This window comes from Sminthopsis crassicaudata, chromosome 3, assembly GCF_048593235.1.
Source record: "Sminthopsis crassicaudata isolate SCR6 chromosome 3, ASM4859323v1, whole genome shotgun sequence".
Taxonomy (NCBI): Eukaryota; Metazoa; Chordata; class Mammalia; order Dasyuromorphia; family Dasyuridae; genus Sminthopsis; species Sminthopsis crassicaudata.
The window spans coordinates 589,148,665-589,165,854 of NC_133619.1; the positions used below are offsets into that span (position 1 = coordinate 589,148,665).

Genomic DNA, 17,190 nt, shown 5'->3' on the forward strand with positions numbered 1-17,190 from the left:
CATGCAGCTAGGGCTGCATGCCGGGGGAGATATGAGGGCGCTAGGCTGAAGAGGGGCCGGGGGAGGCTTCCTGTGAGAGGTGGGACTTAAAGCTGGGGAGGAAGAGTTCTGGGAGGGGGAGCAGCCGGGGAGAATGCCGCGGATGGAGGGCCTTAGAGCCAGGCGACCCCCGGCACTCCAAGGGGACCGCCTCTGAGGGGGAGGAACCCGGATGGGGTGTCACCTCGGGGGCGTTCTCCCCAACGTGGGAGGGGGCTGTGTGGAGTTTTAGGCCGAGGGGAAGGACTCAGTGCTGGGGAGGGAATCCTCGATCTAAGAATCGTTTGAATTGGGGGAGAATTTACAAACCGTCTAGTCCAAACCCTACCTCTCCTGCAAGGGAGAGACCGTATAGAATTTAACTCTGGAGTCACCAGGAATGGAATTTAGATGTAGATCATTAGATTTGGAGAGGAGGACAAGGGATGCTAAATGTCATTTGCTTGACAATTTCAAAAGGAATTGAATTGTAACCTTGTGAGAGGTACTTGAGACAAAAAAAAAAACAAAACAAAATACATGTTTAATGTGCGTTAGATTGTTGGCTTGGGGAGGGAAAGGGAAGGGGGAGAAGGTAGAAAGGAAACACTTGAAACAGTTTTTTTTTTTTTTTTTTGTTTTTTGTTTTTTGCAAGGGTGAATGTTGAAAACTCTTTGCATGTATTTTGAAAATTAAAAGCTTTTAAAATATTTAAAAATTAATGATTCTCACATCATTTTATTCCTGTGGGAATAAGTAATACTCCTCAGAGGTGATTTGTGAGACTGGCCAAAAGAAATTGTTCCCCTTTGTGGCTATTTCTCTAGTGATTATTCTTCCTGGAACTTTTCCACATGATTCATATACACAGTTGTTTGCAGGTTTTCTCATCCATTTGAATGACATTTCTTTGAAGCCAGATGTCCAAGTAGATGGAGGAATCTGGAAGTCCCGAGTTCATATCCTGACGCAGACATTTAATAGTTGTGTGACTCTTGGTTTCTTTTTCTGTAAAATGGGGCTATACCTACCTCCCAGGGTTGTTGAGAGGCCCAAATGAGTTAACATTCAAGGGCTAGCACTAAATAGATTATTTTTTTGACTGTGTAAAATACTTTGACAACCTTAAAGTATTAAACTGAAGCTATTATACTGTTTTTCCAGCACTTACCACAGTGTCTTGTATCCAGTAGATATTTAATGCTTGTTGACATGGGCAAAAAATCCCCAAAAAACTGAGGAACCCAGTGGGCTGGCACCAGGGATAGCTCCTTTAGTTACAAGCATGCTTGACAATTTCAAAAGTATGTTTTTTGATTAAACAGGGTGTATCTTGAGAAAAATGCAATAGTCGAACAGAAGATTCGTAGATTCTCATTTAGTCCCAACATGGTCTGGACTTTCTCATGGGGGAAACAAATAGGAAAACCACAGGCCTGGTCCAGCCTTCCTGTTCCTTGACTGCCCCACCTAGAATGCACCAGCAACCTTGACTCTAGCTGCAGAGGACAGATGACACACACCCAAAGGGTTGGGGTGAGATGCTGGGGTCATCCCACAATTCAAATTGCCTTGATTTGGCATGATCCCATCGTATTTACATTACAAAATGGGTGTGTCTTGATATTCTGGGAATTGACTTCAAATCACAGAGCCATGTGACGAAGACATGACTCAGGAAGGGTTGGAGTTTCCCCAATCTGATTCTTCAACGCCTTCCTACAACCCATTCCTTGCCAGATACACAGCTAGAGAAAGCAATTGAGGAAGGTCAGTATGTCAAGTATTTATATTAAGCTCCTTCTCTGGGGACACAAGGCAAAAGTAAAAATATAATTAAAGAGAAGGTATTTTGAAATTCACATCTTTATAGTGAAAGCTGATTTATTTAGTGCTCCAAAGTTACTTTACAGATATATCTCATTTGAGCCTCACAACAACCCTGTGAGGTAGGTGCTATTCTATTCTCCCCATATTACAGAAAAGGAAACTGAGGCTGAGAGGGGTTAAATATGGTGACAGCTAATAAGCATCAGAGTTGGAATTTACATTCAGGTATCTCAGACTCCAAGCCGAGCAACTCTTATCCATTATAGATCACTGTCCTCTCCATGAAGACTTTTTTTTTGTGTGTGTGTGTGTACAATCTGTGGTTTGGGAAAGGGTAAGAGGCAAGGGAAGGCTGTACTCTGTACTTTGCCACTGGGCATTAACTTTCTTTCTGTTGCTGTAACCTCCTACAAACAGGAACACTGAGAGGCAGTGAAGTAGAATGGTTTGTGGTCTGAAGGTCAAGTCCTTGACTTTACCACTGGCATCTTGATAAGTCAAAACTTCCTTGGGCCTCATTTTGCTCACCTGTGAAGTGGGGATGCCCATCTCCCTGGGAGGCTGTTGGTTTCCACACACAGAGTCCTCCAAGGTTTACAAAGTCAATTTTCATTACTGAAGTGTAGGTGTTAGTCAATATTCCCATTGCAGTGGAACCAACTGAGGTCAGAGAACTTAAAGGACTTGAGATCACGCATCTAAAAGATGAAACTGACTGGGCCAGGGGCTCTTCACTATGGTAGCCTAGCAGACTCCAATGAGAAAATGCCAATGAAAAGCTCCACCAGAGGCAGCCATTCACCAACCAGAAAGACCTTGAATTTAGATCTGATAAAGCATGTCTCAGTCAACAGTATGCTGTCCTGAGAGGCTCAATAGAAAATGGACCACCAAGTGAAAAACTCACAGTGTCTGGTGCATTGCATTCCACACTGGTGCTTAATGTTTGTTGACTGGAGTGGATGAAGTATTAGTTCTAATTAAAAACAAATTGTGAGCGCCTCATCTTTCAGAGGTTGGTGAGTAGGTCACTGTTTTTGGTTTGGTTGCAGTCAAGGATGAATGTTCCTTTGGGGATGTTTGGTCCAGCAGACCCCACTTCCTGATGCTTTCTTACCCATGGCTGGAGAATAAGGGAGTTTTACCTTATACCATAGACAAGGCAGGCCTGGGTACTACTGTGAGAGCCACAAGATGGGATCATTAATTTAGACCTGAAACAGATCTTAGAGGTCATCTAATTTAGACCCTTTTACTGATGAGGAAATAGACCTAGAAAGGTGAGATTACTTGCCCAAGGCTACAGAGAGAATAAACAAAGAACTGAGATTAGAACTTGGGTACTCTGGTTCCAAATGTAACACTCTTTCCATCGGACCATGCTGGAAGATTATTCTCGTTTGTCTCACTTTCTATACCTTCTCACCCCTCCCCTTCAGTTGTAGGACCCTCTTCATGAAGCCAGCGCTGTTTTGTTACTTGGACGTGAAAACTAAACCTACAGATGGTTGGGTGATCCTCTTATGGTCCCAATGACAATAGTAGCAACAGTCTTAAATCACGATGAGGGCAGCATTAGGGGGCTTCTTGGTAACACTGTTCTATCTCTGTTCCTTTTGGTTTGTTGTTAAATGAAGATTTCAGGGAGTTTTATTCCTGTCACCCACTCTTTGTTATTTCTGACTTATTCCTTGTGCCCTTGTGGGCTTTGGACATTCCTACTGCTCCACACAAAGGAATTACACTCACTTTTTCAGTGTTGATGAGAGTCCAGAGGGATAGAACAGGCCAAAAGATTGCCTCATCAAAGAGCTACTTCAGGTCTAGAGATTTTTATCTTATTTACCAAGATGACAGATATGTCTGAAATCATGGACATCACTCAGGAATATGTTAATGGAAGGTGGCCACCTCTTGTTGGCAGTTTGTGGCTCACCTTCAAGGGCCCAGAGGCCATGCTCCCAGCACCTGATAAAGGCTGGTTTTGTAGTCTGCTTAGCCAGACTTCAACAAAGGGATAGGAGCTAGCCTTTAAACAGGCTGGAACATTTCATCCTTGCTTTGCACCCAGCCAAACTACCCCTTTCAAAGGGAGCCCAAGTTCTGTAAAAGGGGCTGAACAAAAGGCACTTTGTAAACTCTTGAACAAGAGTGTTAATGCACAATACCCCCTAAATACCACACACTTTATTGGGGGAGCTTTTGCAGAAAACTCTAAGGTAGATGGGCAGGAACTAACTTGATTTGTCAAGATGACATTCATTCATATCAAAATCTTCTAGTGCCAGAGCACACCTACAGTTCTAGGAATAAGTCTGATGATAGCTTTTTAAAGACAAGAACGGGATGATCCCTACCCTTGTTCCCATTGCAGAAGAGTCCCACTTTAACTTGGACAAGACAGGTAGAGGGAATGGAGGAAGAGAAGAAGCCAGGTAACCCTTTCATGAGGTTCTACATCACCAAGCTGGATGCTTCCTATATATAAATAATTTAAGAATAATCCATATACTTTATTTGGAACTGAACCAGCAATAATTCATGAGAATCAACAAGGGATTGATGCATCATTCTAAAGTGCAAATCCTTCAGCACTGAGCCAGAGCATGTCTGATTCACCGTAAGGGGTCAGGGTGCAGGTGCATCTTTGTGCATGCTCTTTGGGATGGCCCCTAGCCTTCCCTATTGCAAAGTGTGGGCTAATTCCCACAGGCTACAGTCTCTCACATGGGAGGGAAGGGTTCCCCAGATCACTCCTGTTTTAGTAGCAAGAGGCTGAATTGATTTCAGTTTCATGAAAAGAAGGCAAAGCCTATGGATACTTTGAGTAAGCCCTAATTAGACTTGGGACTCTATTCTTCTTAAAGGGAAATTGCTTGGTTGGTAATCAAAAGGCAAAGTGACAGCTCTGTGGTATCTCAGTTGCCTGAGCACTGAGCATTGCTTCAGGAGATATATCTCATGATCTCCCTGGTGGTCTGGCATGCCAGCTTGGGGGATGGCAAAGATAAGAAGCAGGGGGCAAAGCAGCACAGACTATGCTGAAAAGCAAAACATTTTTCTTCATGTATATATATGTACATATATAGCTACATATCTGTGTATCTTTATGTTCCTCAGTCCCCTGTTTGGAAGACAGCTGGCACAGTCCCGTGACACAGCCCCTGATTTACTCTGCCTCCCTAAGATTCCTGCTCCTACTACACAGGACAAGAGAACTTTCTAAACCCCCTATATGGCAGAACACAAACAGAAAACCTTTTAGACTTCCCCATTCAGAATCAGAGAGGCTGGAAAGATCCAGATCTCTCACAGGAGACACAAGGGAGCAAAGCTGAGAGGCAGCGCACACGGTCTTACCCTTATGCACTTGGGGCCTGGGATCTGCGCATGCTCAGCCCACAGATGGCTGCTGTTGCATTTGGAAAGGAAACACAAAAAAGGTCAATTTTGAAAATCAGAATGAATTTAGCTGAATGCAGAGTGTGTGTGTGTGTGTGTGTGTGTGTGTGTGTGCCTTTGGGGGGAGAGCTCTGAGTAAGGGAAGGAAGCTTGTGCAGTTGATCACAGTACAAAAACAGTATGAGATATCAAGGCTCCATTTAGTAGAAAAACTAGCAGCATCTCTGAGGGGTCCTACTCTGGTCTCAGGCAGCTCTGGTCCAGCAGTCTCTGCTGTAGGTGGAACCCTCAGCTTGCCAGGGCCACCGTTATAATTCATCCATCATGGCCAGCAAATCATCACCTTTGCTGGTACTCTGTTGGGGCTGGTCATGAATCTCAAACTCTCCCATGATCCGAGTTAGTTCTTCGTTTCTTTGCTGGTCCTGTTAATGACAGTAAAGGCAGAAACAGGGGAGAAAGCATGTGTGGGTGCATGGTTGACCCAGGGTTTGTTTTAGGAGAATAGTTTCTATCTCGTTCATATGTCAAGTCAGGTCAGCAACACCTCTAAGCAGTGAGTGCCGTCGAGTTCTCCATCTGCTCTGACTAGAGGGCTTTTTTCCTCTTCTAAACCTAATGGTGTTTTTATTCACAGCTCCGAGTGGTACTGATGATATTCTTTCCTGCTATCCTGTAGGCTTTCTGAAGGTGGAAACTTGGCCCAGCCCTGGGCCTTCCTGGCACTTTGCACTTGTTGTCCAGCTCCTCCCAGCATAACATCACTTCTATCCTCCCCATCACACTGCTAACCTAAGCCCTTGGAGGGCCACCTCCCTCAATCTCCTCTCTCTTCTTCCTGGAGGACTGGAGGTGGCATTCCAAATTCTTCCCCAGATCCTCCTTTATAGAGGTCTGTAACCCCTTTTGTGTGGTGTTCTTTACCTTCTCCTGTTAGATTGTAAGATCTTTGAGGGCAGGGAGACCATTTTTCTTTTTCTTATGGTATTCCTAATACTCATCATGGGGCCTGGCACAGAGTAGGAACTTAATAAATGCTCACTGAATTGAATTGAACTAGATATTTTAAAAACTGAATTGGCCTTTAAGGGTTAATAATAATATTTAAAATTCAAGATGTGAAGTGATGAAAAGGATGAAGTTTGGAGTCTGAAGTGTAAGAAAATGAGGTGCAAAACTCACTCAAGCTCACCTAGCAAGTAAATGGAACCAGCAGCATTAGGAGCTGGTCTTCTGGTCCTTGATTCAATGTCTTTTCTGGCATCAAGTTAACAGGAGGGAATTCCAAGAGGGTGCCCCTCCTCACCTCTTCTCTCCTACACTGCTCAAATTCTTCGACTGGCTGAGAAAGCCTCTTATTCTTTTTTATTCAGCGCTCATGTCCCATTCAAGCTTAGTTTTTTCATACAAAGTAGATCCTGTCACAGGGTTTTTCCCTGTACCCACTCACCTGGGCTGCCTGAATGTTGATCACTTGGTATGATAATTCTTCTGGTCTGGTTAACGCAGCATGCCTAAGGAGAAAAGCAGGAAGAAAAACACTTCTAGAATTTAGATGACTTCTTAAGAGAAACATAAGAAGAAAGATTTACTTCCCAATGTCCTGCAGGTTTTTCCCAATATGACTAATGCTTCTTTATAACAATACTGCTTATTGCTCTCAAATACATCCCCCTTATTTGCTGGCAGAGCAGTCTTTGATGGGATATCACCTAAATGCCAACCAATCACTCTATTTTTATGGAGTAGGAATAGAATATTGAGGCAGTGAGGTGGCTTAGGAAGACAAGGGTTCAAATCTGACCTTAAGCCACTTCTTAGCTGTGTTACTCTGGGCAAGTCACTTAACCTCTGTTTGCTTTAATCCACTTATGAAATGACAAACTAGTTCAGTATCTTTGCCAAGAAAGGGGTGTTGGGGTCATTGGACATGACTGAACAACAACAGCAGAAATAAAACAGGATTTAGCTTGACTATCAATACTAGAATTATCAAGTGGATAAAAAGTATGTATTTCTAAGTAGTTTGCCTTCTTATTTTTCAGGGTCACTAGCCACTAACATTATAAAGCTGATTCTACCTCCATGCTGATTCTAAGGAAGGTTGGAAACCTGTAACTATATGTATGTGCCTATATACATATATAATTATAGTTATACATAGATATATTCACACATACACATACATACACACACACACATATATATATATATATTTACACAAATACACACATGATTTTGAATTCAGATCATTTATGATTTGCAATCCTATAGTGTGCCTAGGAAAATAATGACAGAAACAGATGAATTTTTTTTGGCATTGAGCAATTTGAAATTAAAGCCCTGCAGAGATTCCCCTTGTAAATCTTACCTATCTCCTTTTCCTCATTTCTGGGTTCAGCTATGCTTGTTGTCCTCCGGTAGATCCAGACTTGCGTAGAAGATGATGGGTTAGATCACATTTGAGAATCTGTACAGCATTTTAATTCCAGATTGCTCAGTGCCACAAAAGCTCATCTTTTTAATGTATTAGTAATACTACATGACCACAAATCATAAAAGGTTGTGATCTTAGAGAACCAAAACCCAAAGAATAATGGAAGAACACAAAGTAGGAATAAGTAGCTGCAGCATGCTCCCAATACCAAGAGCAGCTCATATTTAAACAGTACATTGGGAAAGTGCCTTTCCACACTGTATGGTGTTATTCCCCATTTTACTTTAGTAGGTCCTTCCTTCTCCTTTGCAGGTCCTAGATCTTACCCTGTGTCCTAATCCCAATGACTTGTGAGGTGCCCTTCTAGATCTCTTAACATTGCATGTCAGTGGATACCCCTGGAGGCCATGGGATATCCCTCCAACACCCCCCTTCTTGATACAACACTAGCCTGCTTTTTTTCTGGTCATGTCTCTGGCAATTTTTATGCTATTCTCTTCTCTCACTTCCTTACTGGTCATGTGCTACAGCCCCCACATATCCAAGTCATGTCACTTTAATGCGGACCCACCACTCTAATGCAGCTTTCTCAGCATCATGAGGATATTGATGTCAAAAAGATGGGTCATGCCCCTTTACAAATGAAGGAATGGGTTCTGGAGAGTTAAACACTTTTTTTTTTTTTTAATCTTAAAAGCCTTTATTATACCTACTCACATAATGCCCTGACTGATGCCCTGACTTGTTGGTTCCCGAGTGAACACCTGGTCAGAAGACCCACTAAACACTTTTTCTGTGTGTGTGTGTGTGTGTGTGCGCGCGCGCAAAGGAGCAGAAAGGATGGAGGGCTATATTCTAAAAGGGCAGAGGAAGACAGCACCTATCCCACAGACCCACTAAAGTACCAAGAGGAGTAAAACATACTCTTCTTCTTCATCAGTGGTAAACAGATTCAACCGGAACCCAGGTTCAGGGCCACTGTTTTTCTTAATCTCCATTCCTCCCATCAATCTGGCCAAGAAATTCAGTTCTTCTTTTGCAAGAGTTCTTGCAGCGACATTATCCTAGTAAAACAATTTCATGGGCTTAGCTGTGTGAGGTGTTCATACTCACCAACTTCAGGTTCTGTAATAAATTACATAGCTTTGGGGTTAACATTTCAAATAAAAATAAGAACTGATTTCTGGGTGAATCGGGCCTGCTTGGAAAGCCTGGTAGTGTCTAGCATCCTTCCCTGACAGCGGCAGAAGCAGCTCTGGTTCAGAAGAGAGCAGAGGTCTGAACCCCAGGGGGAGGGGTGACTCAGCAGCTCCAGGCTGGGCTTTCAGGAAGAGACCAGATGAAGCTCGGATGCAGCAGTGCCACCCTTTCTTTACAAAGCATTTTCTTCTGTTAATGTGAGCGCTTTGCCTTTTACTCTGGGTTTTTTTTTTTTTTTTTCTTTTAGTGCTATCAATGGACTCCATGGTTACAAGGGCAAGCTCCCAAGCCTCCTTCTGGATGAGCTTTCACACTGCCCTCTCGTGGTGAGAGTTGCTACTGAGCGGCTCTAGAGGATCCAGTGGTCAAAGTCTCTTACTCCCTAACTAGCTATTTGCCAAAGCACTGGTAAGTCTGTATAAGGAACTTAAAGCCTGCTTAGAATTCACACGCCACACTACTAAAGGGAGAAACGTTGTTAGAAAGGAGGACCACAGAAGTGTTAGCATCAAGTGCTAGTGACCCCTGGCTTAAGGGCACAGGCCCTGCTCACAACAAGGTGGTGCTGTGGCCAAAGGGCTGTGAATTGCCTCTGTGTCCCAACTGGACTGTGAGCAAGGGGCAAGGACTCGCCCGTGCAGAAGTGTTTGTGGCGGCCAGAAACTGGAACCTGAGCGGATGCCCGTCACGGGAGAATGGCTGAACAAATTATGGTATATGAATGTTATGGAATATTGTTGTTCTGTAAGAAATGAACAGCAGGATGATTTCAGAGAGGCCTGAAGAGACTTACATGAATTGATGCTGAGTGAAATGAGCAGGACCAGGAGATCGTTGTACATGGCAACAAGAAGACCATGTATAGAACAACTGTGATGGACTTAGCTCTTCTCAGCAATAAAGTAATCTAAGACAATTCTAATAGGTTTGGGAGGAAACATGCCATCTGCATCCAGAGAAAGAACTATGGAGACTCTATGTGAATCACAGACTATTTTCACCTTTTTTGTTTTTTCTTTCCTATGGTTTTACCCTTTTGTTCTGATTTTTCTTTCACAACATGACTAATATGGAAATATTAAAAATTTTTATGCATGAATAACCTATATCAGATTGCTTGTTGTCTTGGGGAGGGAGGGAAATAAAGGAAGGAAGGAGAAAGAAATTTGAAACTAGATATTTTTATAAAAGTATTTGTTGAAAACTATCTTTACATGTAAATGGAAAAGTAAAATACTATCAAGTTTAAAAAATAAAAAAAAGAAAAGGTAGAACCTTCAGTGACAGGAAGAGCCTATTCTAAATGGGCAGACATTTCTTGTAGACTTGAGAAGATGATAACTACTGAGGAAAAAGTCATGTATCCACCTTGACTGCTGTAGGTTATGGTCACAGGAAAGTTTAAACACAGACTAAAAGTAAAAGACTAGGATGGCAACAATGTAGATAGAAAGTAGCTCACCTTAGTATTCAAAGATGAATTCTTTGATGCTCCAGACACACGTGTTTCCACTGGCCGACTAGCGCTATACCTGGTATCAGTAACAAGTAGTTAAACTATTTTCCTGGTGCTTATATCATTTTACAGGCTTTCTAATTATTCCCCATTAATTATTTCTAATTATTCCACATTTCAACTCTCTACTTTGACTCAATGAATAGTTGCAGTGAAGAGTATGGATTTAGGTGTATAGATTTTGGAACAGTGTTGAAATGCTGGATTACTAAGTGGAGATCAAACACTCAGATTTCTCAATTCTTCAGGGGTGAATAAAAACAGCAAACATAGAATTGGGAAGCATCTCCCATCAACCTCTGTTGCCTTACTCCACTGGAGAATGAAATGGCAAACCACTTCAGTATCTTTGCCCAGAAAACCCCATGGACAGTATTGGTGTTCTATGGTCCACAAAGTCATGAAGAGTTGGACATGACTAAATGACTGAACAACAAAAATGTGTAAATGCTGGGGATAAAAAAAGAAAAGCAAGACAATTCCTGCTCTCAAGAATCTCATTAGTGATTCTCAATCACTAAGGGGAGAAACACAGATTGGAGGCTCTAGCTTCAAGTCCAGTGGAAAGGCTTAGTGGTCTTTAGATTTCAGCCTCAAGGCAGATGATAATAATGTCAGTGCTTGTTTGGCTATTTGCTAAAGGGCATGATCAGAGGCTCTGGCCAGCTTTCTTCCAAGACGATTAGTGCCTTTTTCTTTATCTACAGAGTTCTTTTCAGTGTGGTATTCTTAGTTTTCTGTGATAAGGTCAAGGAAATGAGTGCATTCACAAGAGGAAGAGAGCCACCTCTGCCTCTAGCAGGAGCTTTTATAGCTAGGATCAAAGAGGCTTTTAATTAAAAGTCATTCTACATGGTTCTTTCAAGAACTTACATATTTGTTTACTTACATATTCGTCCCTAGGGTGAGGACTCTGTCTCCAGAAAGCTCAAAAGAACCTTCATTCTCTGCCTTTACATAGTGTCCACCATGCTTAAATTCCATTCTCTTCACTTCTTCTCCTTTGTTATTAAACATTCTGCAATACAACCAATGGTTCAGAATGATCCCAAGGGGCAAAGATTTTATGTGTTTTACTTTTTATACTTGAGGATAAAAAGCTGCTGTTTTTGCCTATGACACATTGCTTCCAATGTTAATGGATAACTCCTAATGCTTTTTATAACCACATTGGGTAGAATGAAAAATGACAGTGGGGTTAAGAAAGAAGTGTGCTCTGAAAAGGAAGACTTTACTGAACTAAGGCCAATGACTGAGACCTTAGTTTATAACAAAAACAAATCTAAGAGTTGAAAGGAAACTGAAGGAAAACCAAGAAGAGAACTAAAAGTTACCTGCCTGGTCCCAATCTCTGATGCACACATCACCAAGAATTATATAATTTCTGACAAATGGCCATTAACCTCAGCATACATATATCCAATGATGGGGAACCCACTAACCTACTCCAATTTTGGATATCTCTAATTAAAGAAAGTTATTTCTTATATTTACTTGAAATCTGTCTCCCCATAACTGCTATCTACCAATTCAAATTTTTTTTTTTTTTTTTTTTTGCTGAGGCAATTGGGGTTAAGTGACTTGCCCAGGGTCACACAGCCAGGAAGTGTTAAGTGTCTGAGGCCAGATTTGAACTCAGGACCTCCTGACTTCAGGGCTGGCGCTCTATACACTGCACCATTTAGCTGCCCCAAATTCTTTTCTTTTAATTTCTACTGAACAAGTTTAATATATTTTTTCACATAAAGAGCCTTAAAATACCTGATCATAATTATCATGTTTCCACTAAGATTTCTTTTCTCGACTAAAGCTGACTAGTTTGTTAAGAGGTCATTTAGTTCCCTTGCTATACTGATCACTCTCTTCTGGGTTGCTTTCCATGGATGGCTGATCATTGTTTTTGTGGAACACAACATTCTGGGAGGTAATCTGGCCATCATAGAGCTGTGTAAACAACCTTCTCTATTTTGGATACTGAATCTCTATTAATGGAATCTGATATTGTATTAGTTTTGTGGGGTTTTTTTGGGGGGGAGGGAATTGGGTAGCTACATCATATTGTTGACATATTAAACTTTTAGTTATTAGTTTGCCCCTATGATATCACGTGATGAGTCTTCTGTTCTATATTCATGAAGTTAATTGTTGAAAATGTATTAAGAACCTCTGTCAAATATTATTGCCAAGAATTCACCTGATGAGTCCAGGAACTTTGGTTCCCCATGGAACAGGCCCAGATATTGGCAACACAAAACGGCCATTTGAATTCTGGACTTTGTCCTTTAGAAATATAGATACCTAGGAAAAACATAATAGTGATATCATCATTTTTAGTATCAAGCAAAGTGAATACAATCTAGAAATCAAATATACACAGATCATTTCTGAGGCTGGTAAATATGCTATAATTTGGGGCTGTCATAGTCATCAGAGTAAAGAGGAATAAGACAATAAGGAGAAAGGCTCCAGGTATAAATAAGTTAGGGGTGAGATCTTGTTTTATATCCTTTTTCACAAATGAAAATTCTTAATGCCAATTCTTATCCCATTGGAATCCCATTGGAAATTGGATTTATCATGGACTAAAAGCTGTTAAGAAACTTCTAAACAAATTAGTCAAATTAACAATTTAAATTTATTTATGTTTAGTGAATAAATCTGTTTTTAATATCACCTATTACTAAATTTTTCTATGGCATGTCTAAAAGGAGGTTTTGCAGTGTGGCTTCCTCAGACTTTTAAAATTGGCTTTATAAATGAAATGTAACAGTCTCATATCAGGTGGTCTATAGAGTGGCTTGAGTTTTCATTGTAAGTCATCATGATCTGTTAAGCCCCTATTACGTAATATTAGAGAAGGTCCCAAGAAAGAATGATCAATGTGGGCTGGACTGTCAGGATGCATGAAGGAGGTTTGATTTGAGAAGTTGGGCTTTAAGGATGGGTAGGACTTTGATTATTGACAAGGAGCCATGGGAATGGTGCAAGGAGGAATGGGAATGAGAGCACTGAGTTATCAGGACTAGGGGTCTGGAGGAATGGATTTCTAGAGGAGGATGAAGAAAGACTAGAAATGTAACTATTAAAAATGCTACTGGTGTTAGTTTCTGTCAGAAATCAAGTATATTAAAAGCCACGTGTGTTTCTTAATTTAACTACAGAATTTATATTTTGAAAACAGAATTTCACTTGTAGGAAGAATGATGATTAAATAGGTGATTTTTGGAGATTATCATACATTCTCCTACAAATGGAGAACTATCTTTTTATTTAATTGAAACAAGTGAGATATTTGTCCCTAGAAGATTGGTAGTATTTTTTTAAAACAGGAATCAAGGACTCTGACAAGATTATACCAATACATGATGCTGTAGGACCTACAGACCTGTATTACCTTAATGCTCTTATTATCATTGTTGCTATTAAGAACTACTCACATTTCTAGGAAACTTTACAGTTTGAAAAATTTTTTGTCTTTAGCAAAACATTGTGAGGTAGATAGTTTTTGTTTTACAGATAAGGAAACTGAGGCTCAGAGTGCTATTAAGTTGCAGCTCAGGGTCTGAAATCCTCTTTCCCCAAAGGGCAGGGTTCTCCTGATCTTGCCCTCCCCAAACTATTCTGGACCCTGTTGCCTCTCAGGGTGTATCTGACACTAGTTCCATTTTAAGGCTCCTTGATTCTCTAAGAGACTGTTTGTCCACTTACCCGGATGTGCATGTCCTGAAAGAAAAGCAGCAGAGTCTGTCTGATGAGTTGGAACTCACCAGCAGGAAGACAACCATACACCTGCCCAAAAGAGAGAAAGCACGGCCCATGACCTCTATAGGAAGAGACAGGTTTGGGTAAAATGAATGGAACAGGAGGACAAAGCAAAGCAGCAGCAGACACGACACCTGGGCCACCCCGGGGAAATCAGTGTGAAGAAAATGACCAGAGATTTCTTTAACATTTTTTTATGGTACTTTATAGCTCTTTATTTCTCCTCACAAAAACTCCCAAGGACATACCCCAGAATTTAATAAAAATCACAGAGTTCTAGCTCTAAGGGAGACATCTTCATCTTCCTAAACCTTTCCTCACTCTCTCCATTCCCTGGTTTATAGAAGAGAAAAAGTTTAATGGAGAAGAGAGGTTCACCTGACCCTGGGAACCATTTAGTAGGACATTCACTAGGGACTCCCAGAGAGGACCACTGGGTGGGGATGTGGCAGGGGAGATCCTGGTCATGGGGCTGGATGAGACCACTTTGAGATCTGATATACTACAGGATTCTAGGAACTCTCTTCAAAGATAACAGAAAACATTGGCTGCTCTTTGTGGTTACTGAAAAAGGGAAAACGACTGAAGCTAATGCCTAAAATGTTCTTTTCAAATAATTCAGAATTTTGTTAGGATACACATGTAGGCTTCCATGGCCATGGAATTTATCTTTCTTAATTAAATGTCAAAGAATGTTAGCACGGTTGAGGGTTTATTGACTGATAAAATCCTTACTTCAATTATTTGCCGAAAGGTTTCATCCACTTGATTCATGATATCTGGGGAGTCACGGACAAAATTCTTGATGGCATCTAAGTGGTTGAAAGTGATCAGCAATATATCTTTGGGTCGGGGACACAGTAAGACTTGATATTTGAAAGCCATGGTCATTAAGTCGAAGAGCTGAAAACTCACAATAAACACAAAAATAAATGATTAAAGTTATAGTGACTGATCAATCAATGTGATATGATATTGTACAATTAATAATATTGTACTATGTGATTGATTTCAATCACATCAGACTTTTTTTTATTAAAACTTTTTATTTTCAAAACATATGCATAGATAATTTTTCAATATTAGCATAGCCTTGTGTTCCAAAATTTCTCCTCCTTCCCTTCACCCCCTCCTCTAGATGGCAAACAATCCAATATATGTTATACATGTTAAAAATATGTTAACTCCATATTGAACATGTATTGGTCAATGTGCTATCTGGGGGGAGGGAAAGGAGGGGAAAAATAGAACAAAAGGTTTGGCAATTGTCAATGCTGTAAAATTACCCATGCATATATCTGGTAAATAAAAACTAGTTATAATATATATATATATATATATATGTTAAATCCAATGTGTGTAAACATATTTATACAATTATTTTGCTGCACAAGAAAAAATCAAATAAAAAGGAAAGAAAATGAATAAGAAAACAAAATGCACATAAACAATAAAAAGAGGGAGAATGTTATGTTGTGATCTACACTCAGTCCCCAGAGTCCTCTCTCTCTGGGTGTAGATGGCTGTCTTTATCACAAGATCATTGAAACTGGCATCAATCATCTCATTGTTGGAAAGAGCCATGTCCATCAGAATTGATCATCATATAATATTGTTGTTGAAGTATATAATGATCTCCTGGTTCTGCTCATTTTACTCAGCATCAGTTCATGTAAGTCTCTCCAGGTCTCTCTAAAATTGTCCTGCTACATCAGATTCTTTATGACCCCATTAGGGGTCTCTTGGCAAAGATTCTCTTTCTGGAATTTTCTTCTCCAGCTCATTTTACCTGTGAGGAAACTGAAGCAAACAGGATAAAGTGATTTGCTCAGGGTCACACAACTAGTACACATCTGAGACTGAGTCCTGACTCCAAGCCCAGTGTTCTATCCACTATGCTCCCGAATACTATTCCTTCATTAAAATCTTCTGTTGTTTCACTGTGACTTGGAAGCAACCCTGGATTTTCTCCAGTGAGAAAAGCTTCATGTACAGCTAAATTTGGAAATGTCCTCTGCAACCATGAAAAACCATTTCCAAATGCATGGAGAGAATGCCTACAATGATAAAATCAAACATTGACTGGGTTCATTCTTTTTCTTGATCTTATCTTCATTTTTCTCCTCTAGACCTTGGGACTGGACCTGGGACAGATAATAGGACTGACAGAGTTAAACATAAATTCCAAGTGGAATTCTCCACGTTCTTAAGCTGGTACCTTTTACGTTTACCCTGGGGACTCAAACCTCTGAAATAAACTTCCTGCCATTCCCCCACTCCCAGATTCCTGGTATTTGCAGTAGAAACATTCTATTCCATATCATAGGACAATGGATTGTAGAAGCTCCAACTAATGGTTAATTCTCAGGTCTATGGCCAGCTCCTATTATCCCAGAAATTCAGTGTCACTGCCTCCTGGGACATTCTCTGGCTTCCTATCCCCACTCAGATTAATGTTATCACTTCCAAAACACTTCTCTAGCTCATCTTTCCATGACACTCTCTAAAATTAAATTGAATTAAAATTTCAATTAGCAAACTTTCTTTTATCTCTGATCGCTTTTTTTTTTTTTTTCACTCTTTCCATCTTATGTTCACTGACACCTTCTCCCCTCTAGAAGACTATTCCTGTGTATCTTCTTTAGGGAAAGCTGATCCTCAGGGAAATCAATATGAGTTAACTATGCTAGCTGGGGCAGTTAAAAAAGCTAATAAAACCCAGGCTGCCTGGACACAGGCAAGAATGGCAGCTATCAGTTAGGGATAGTTCCACTGTCGTTTGATCAAGGCAAGGCGTGTGTGTGGTGCTTTGTTCAGCTCTGAGCCCCTCATTTTAAGTATAACAATAATTAATAATGAAACAACAGGTGGTAGTTATGTAGCACTTCTATGCACATTTTATCATTCAATGGTTAGTCGTTGGCCTGCCTTCTTGAAGAGGACATCACTATGTTAGAGTCGAGTTACAGTGGGTTGGACTGTGGCTGACCAGAGCAATCCGAGCTCAGAATGCTCTGCTGCAAG

General features: G+C 40.7%; 1 protein-coding gene across 2 annotated transcripts in view; it reads right to left on the reverse strand.

Annotated features, from left to right (window-relative positions):
* Positions 1 to 5,297: 5,297 nt before the first annotated feature.
* Positions 5,298 to 17,190, reverse strand: part of OSCP1 (organic solute carrier partner 1) — a 39,700-nt gene continuing 27,807 nt past the window's right edge. For both annotated transcript variants that reach the window (XM_074305164.1, XM_074305165.1), the window contains exons 3-10: positions 14,902 to 15,069; positions 14,113 to 14,193; positions 12,599 to 12,702; positions 11,294 to 11,422; positions 10,351 to 10,420; positions 8,613 to 8,752; positions 6,702 to 6,765; positions 5,298 to 5,676 (exon numbers count right to left, since the gene is read on the reverse strand). In XM_074305164.1, coding sequence (XP_074161265.1) covers positions 5,560 to 5,676; positions 6,702 to 6,765; positions 8,613 to 8,752; positions 10,351 to 10,420; positions 11,294 to 11,422; positions 12,599 to 12,702; positions 14,113 to 14,193; positions 14,902 to 15,069 — 873 coding nt within the window. In that variant the 3' untranslated portion in view covers positions 5,298 to 5,559. The remainder of the gene's footprint in view (positions 5,677 to 6,701; positions 6,766 to 8,612; positions 8,753 to 10,350; positions 10,421 to 11,293; positions 11,423 to 12,598; positions 12,703 to 14,112; positions 14,194 to 14,901; positions 15,070 to 17,190) is intronic.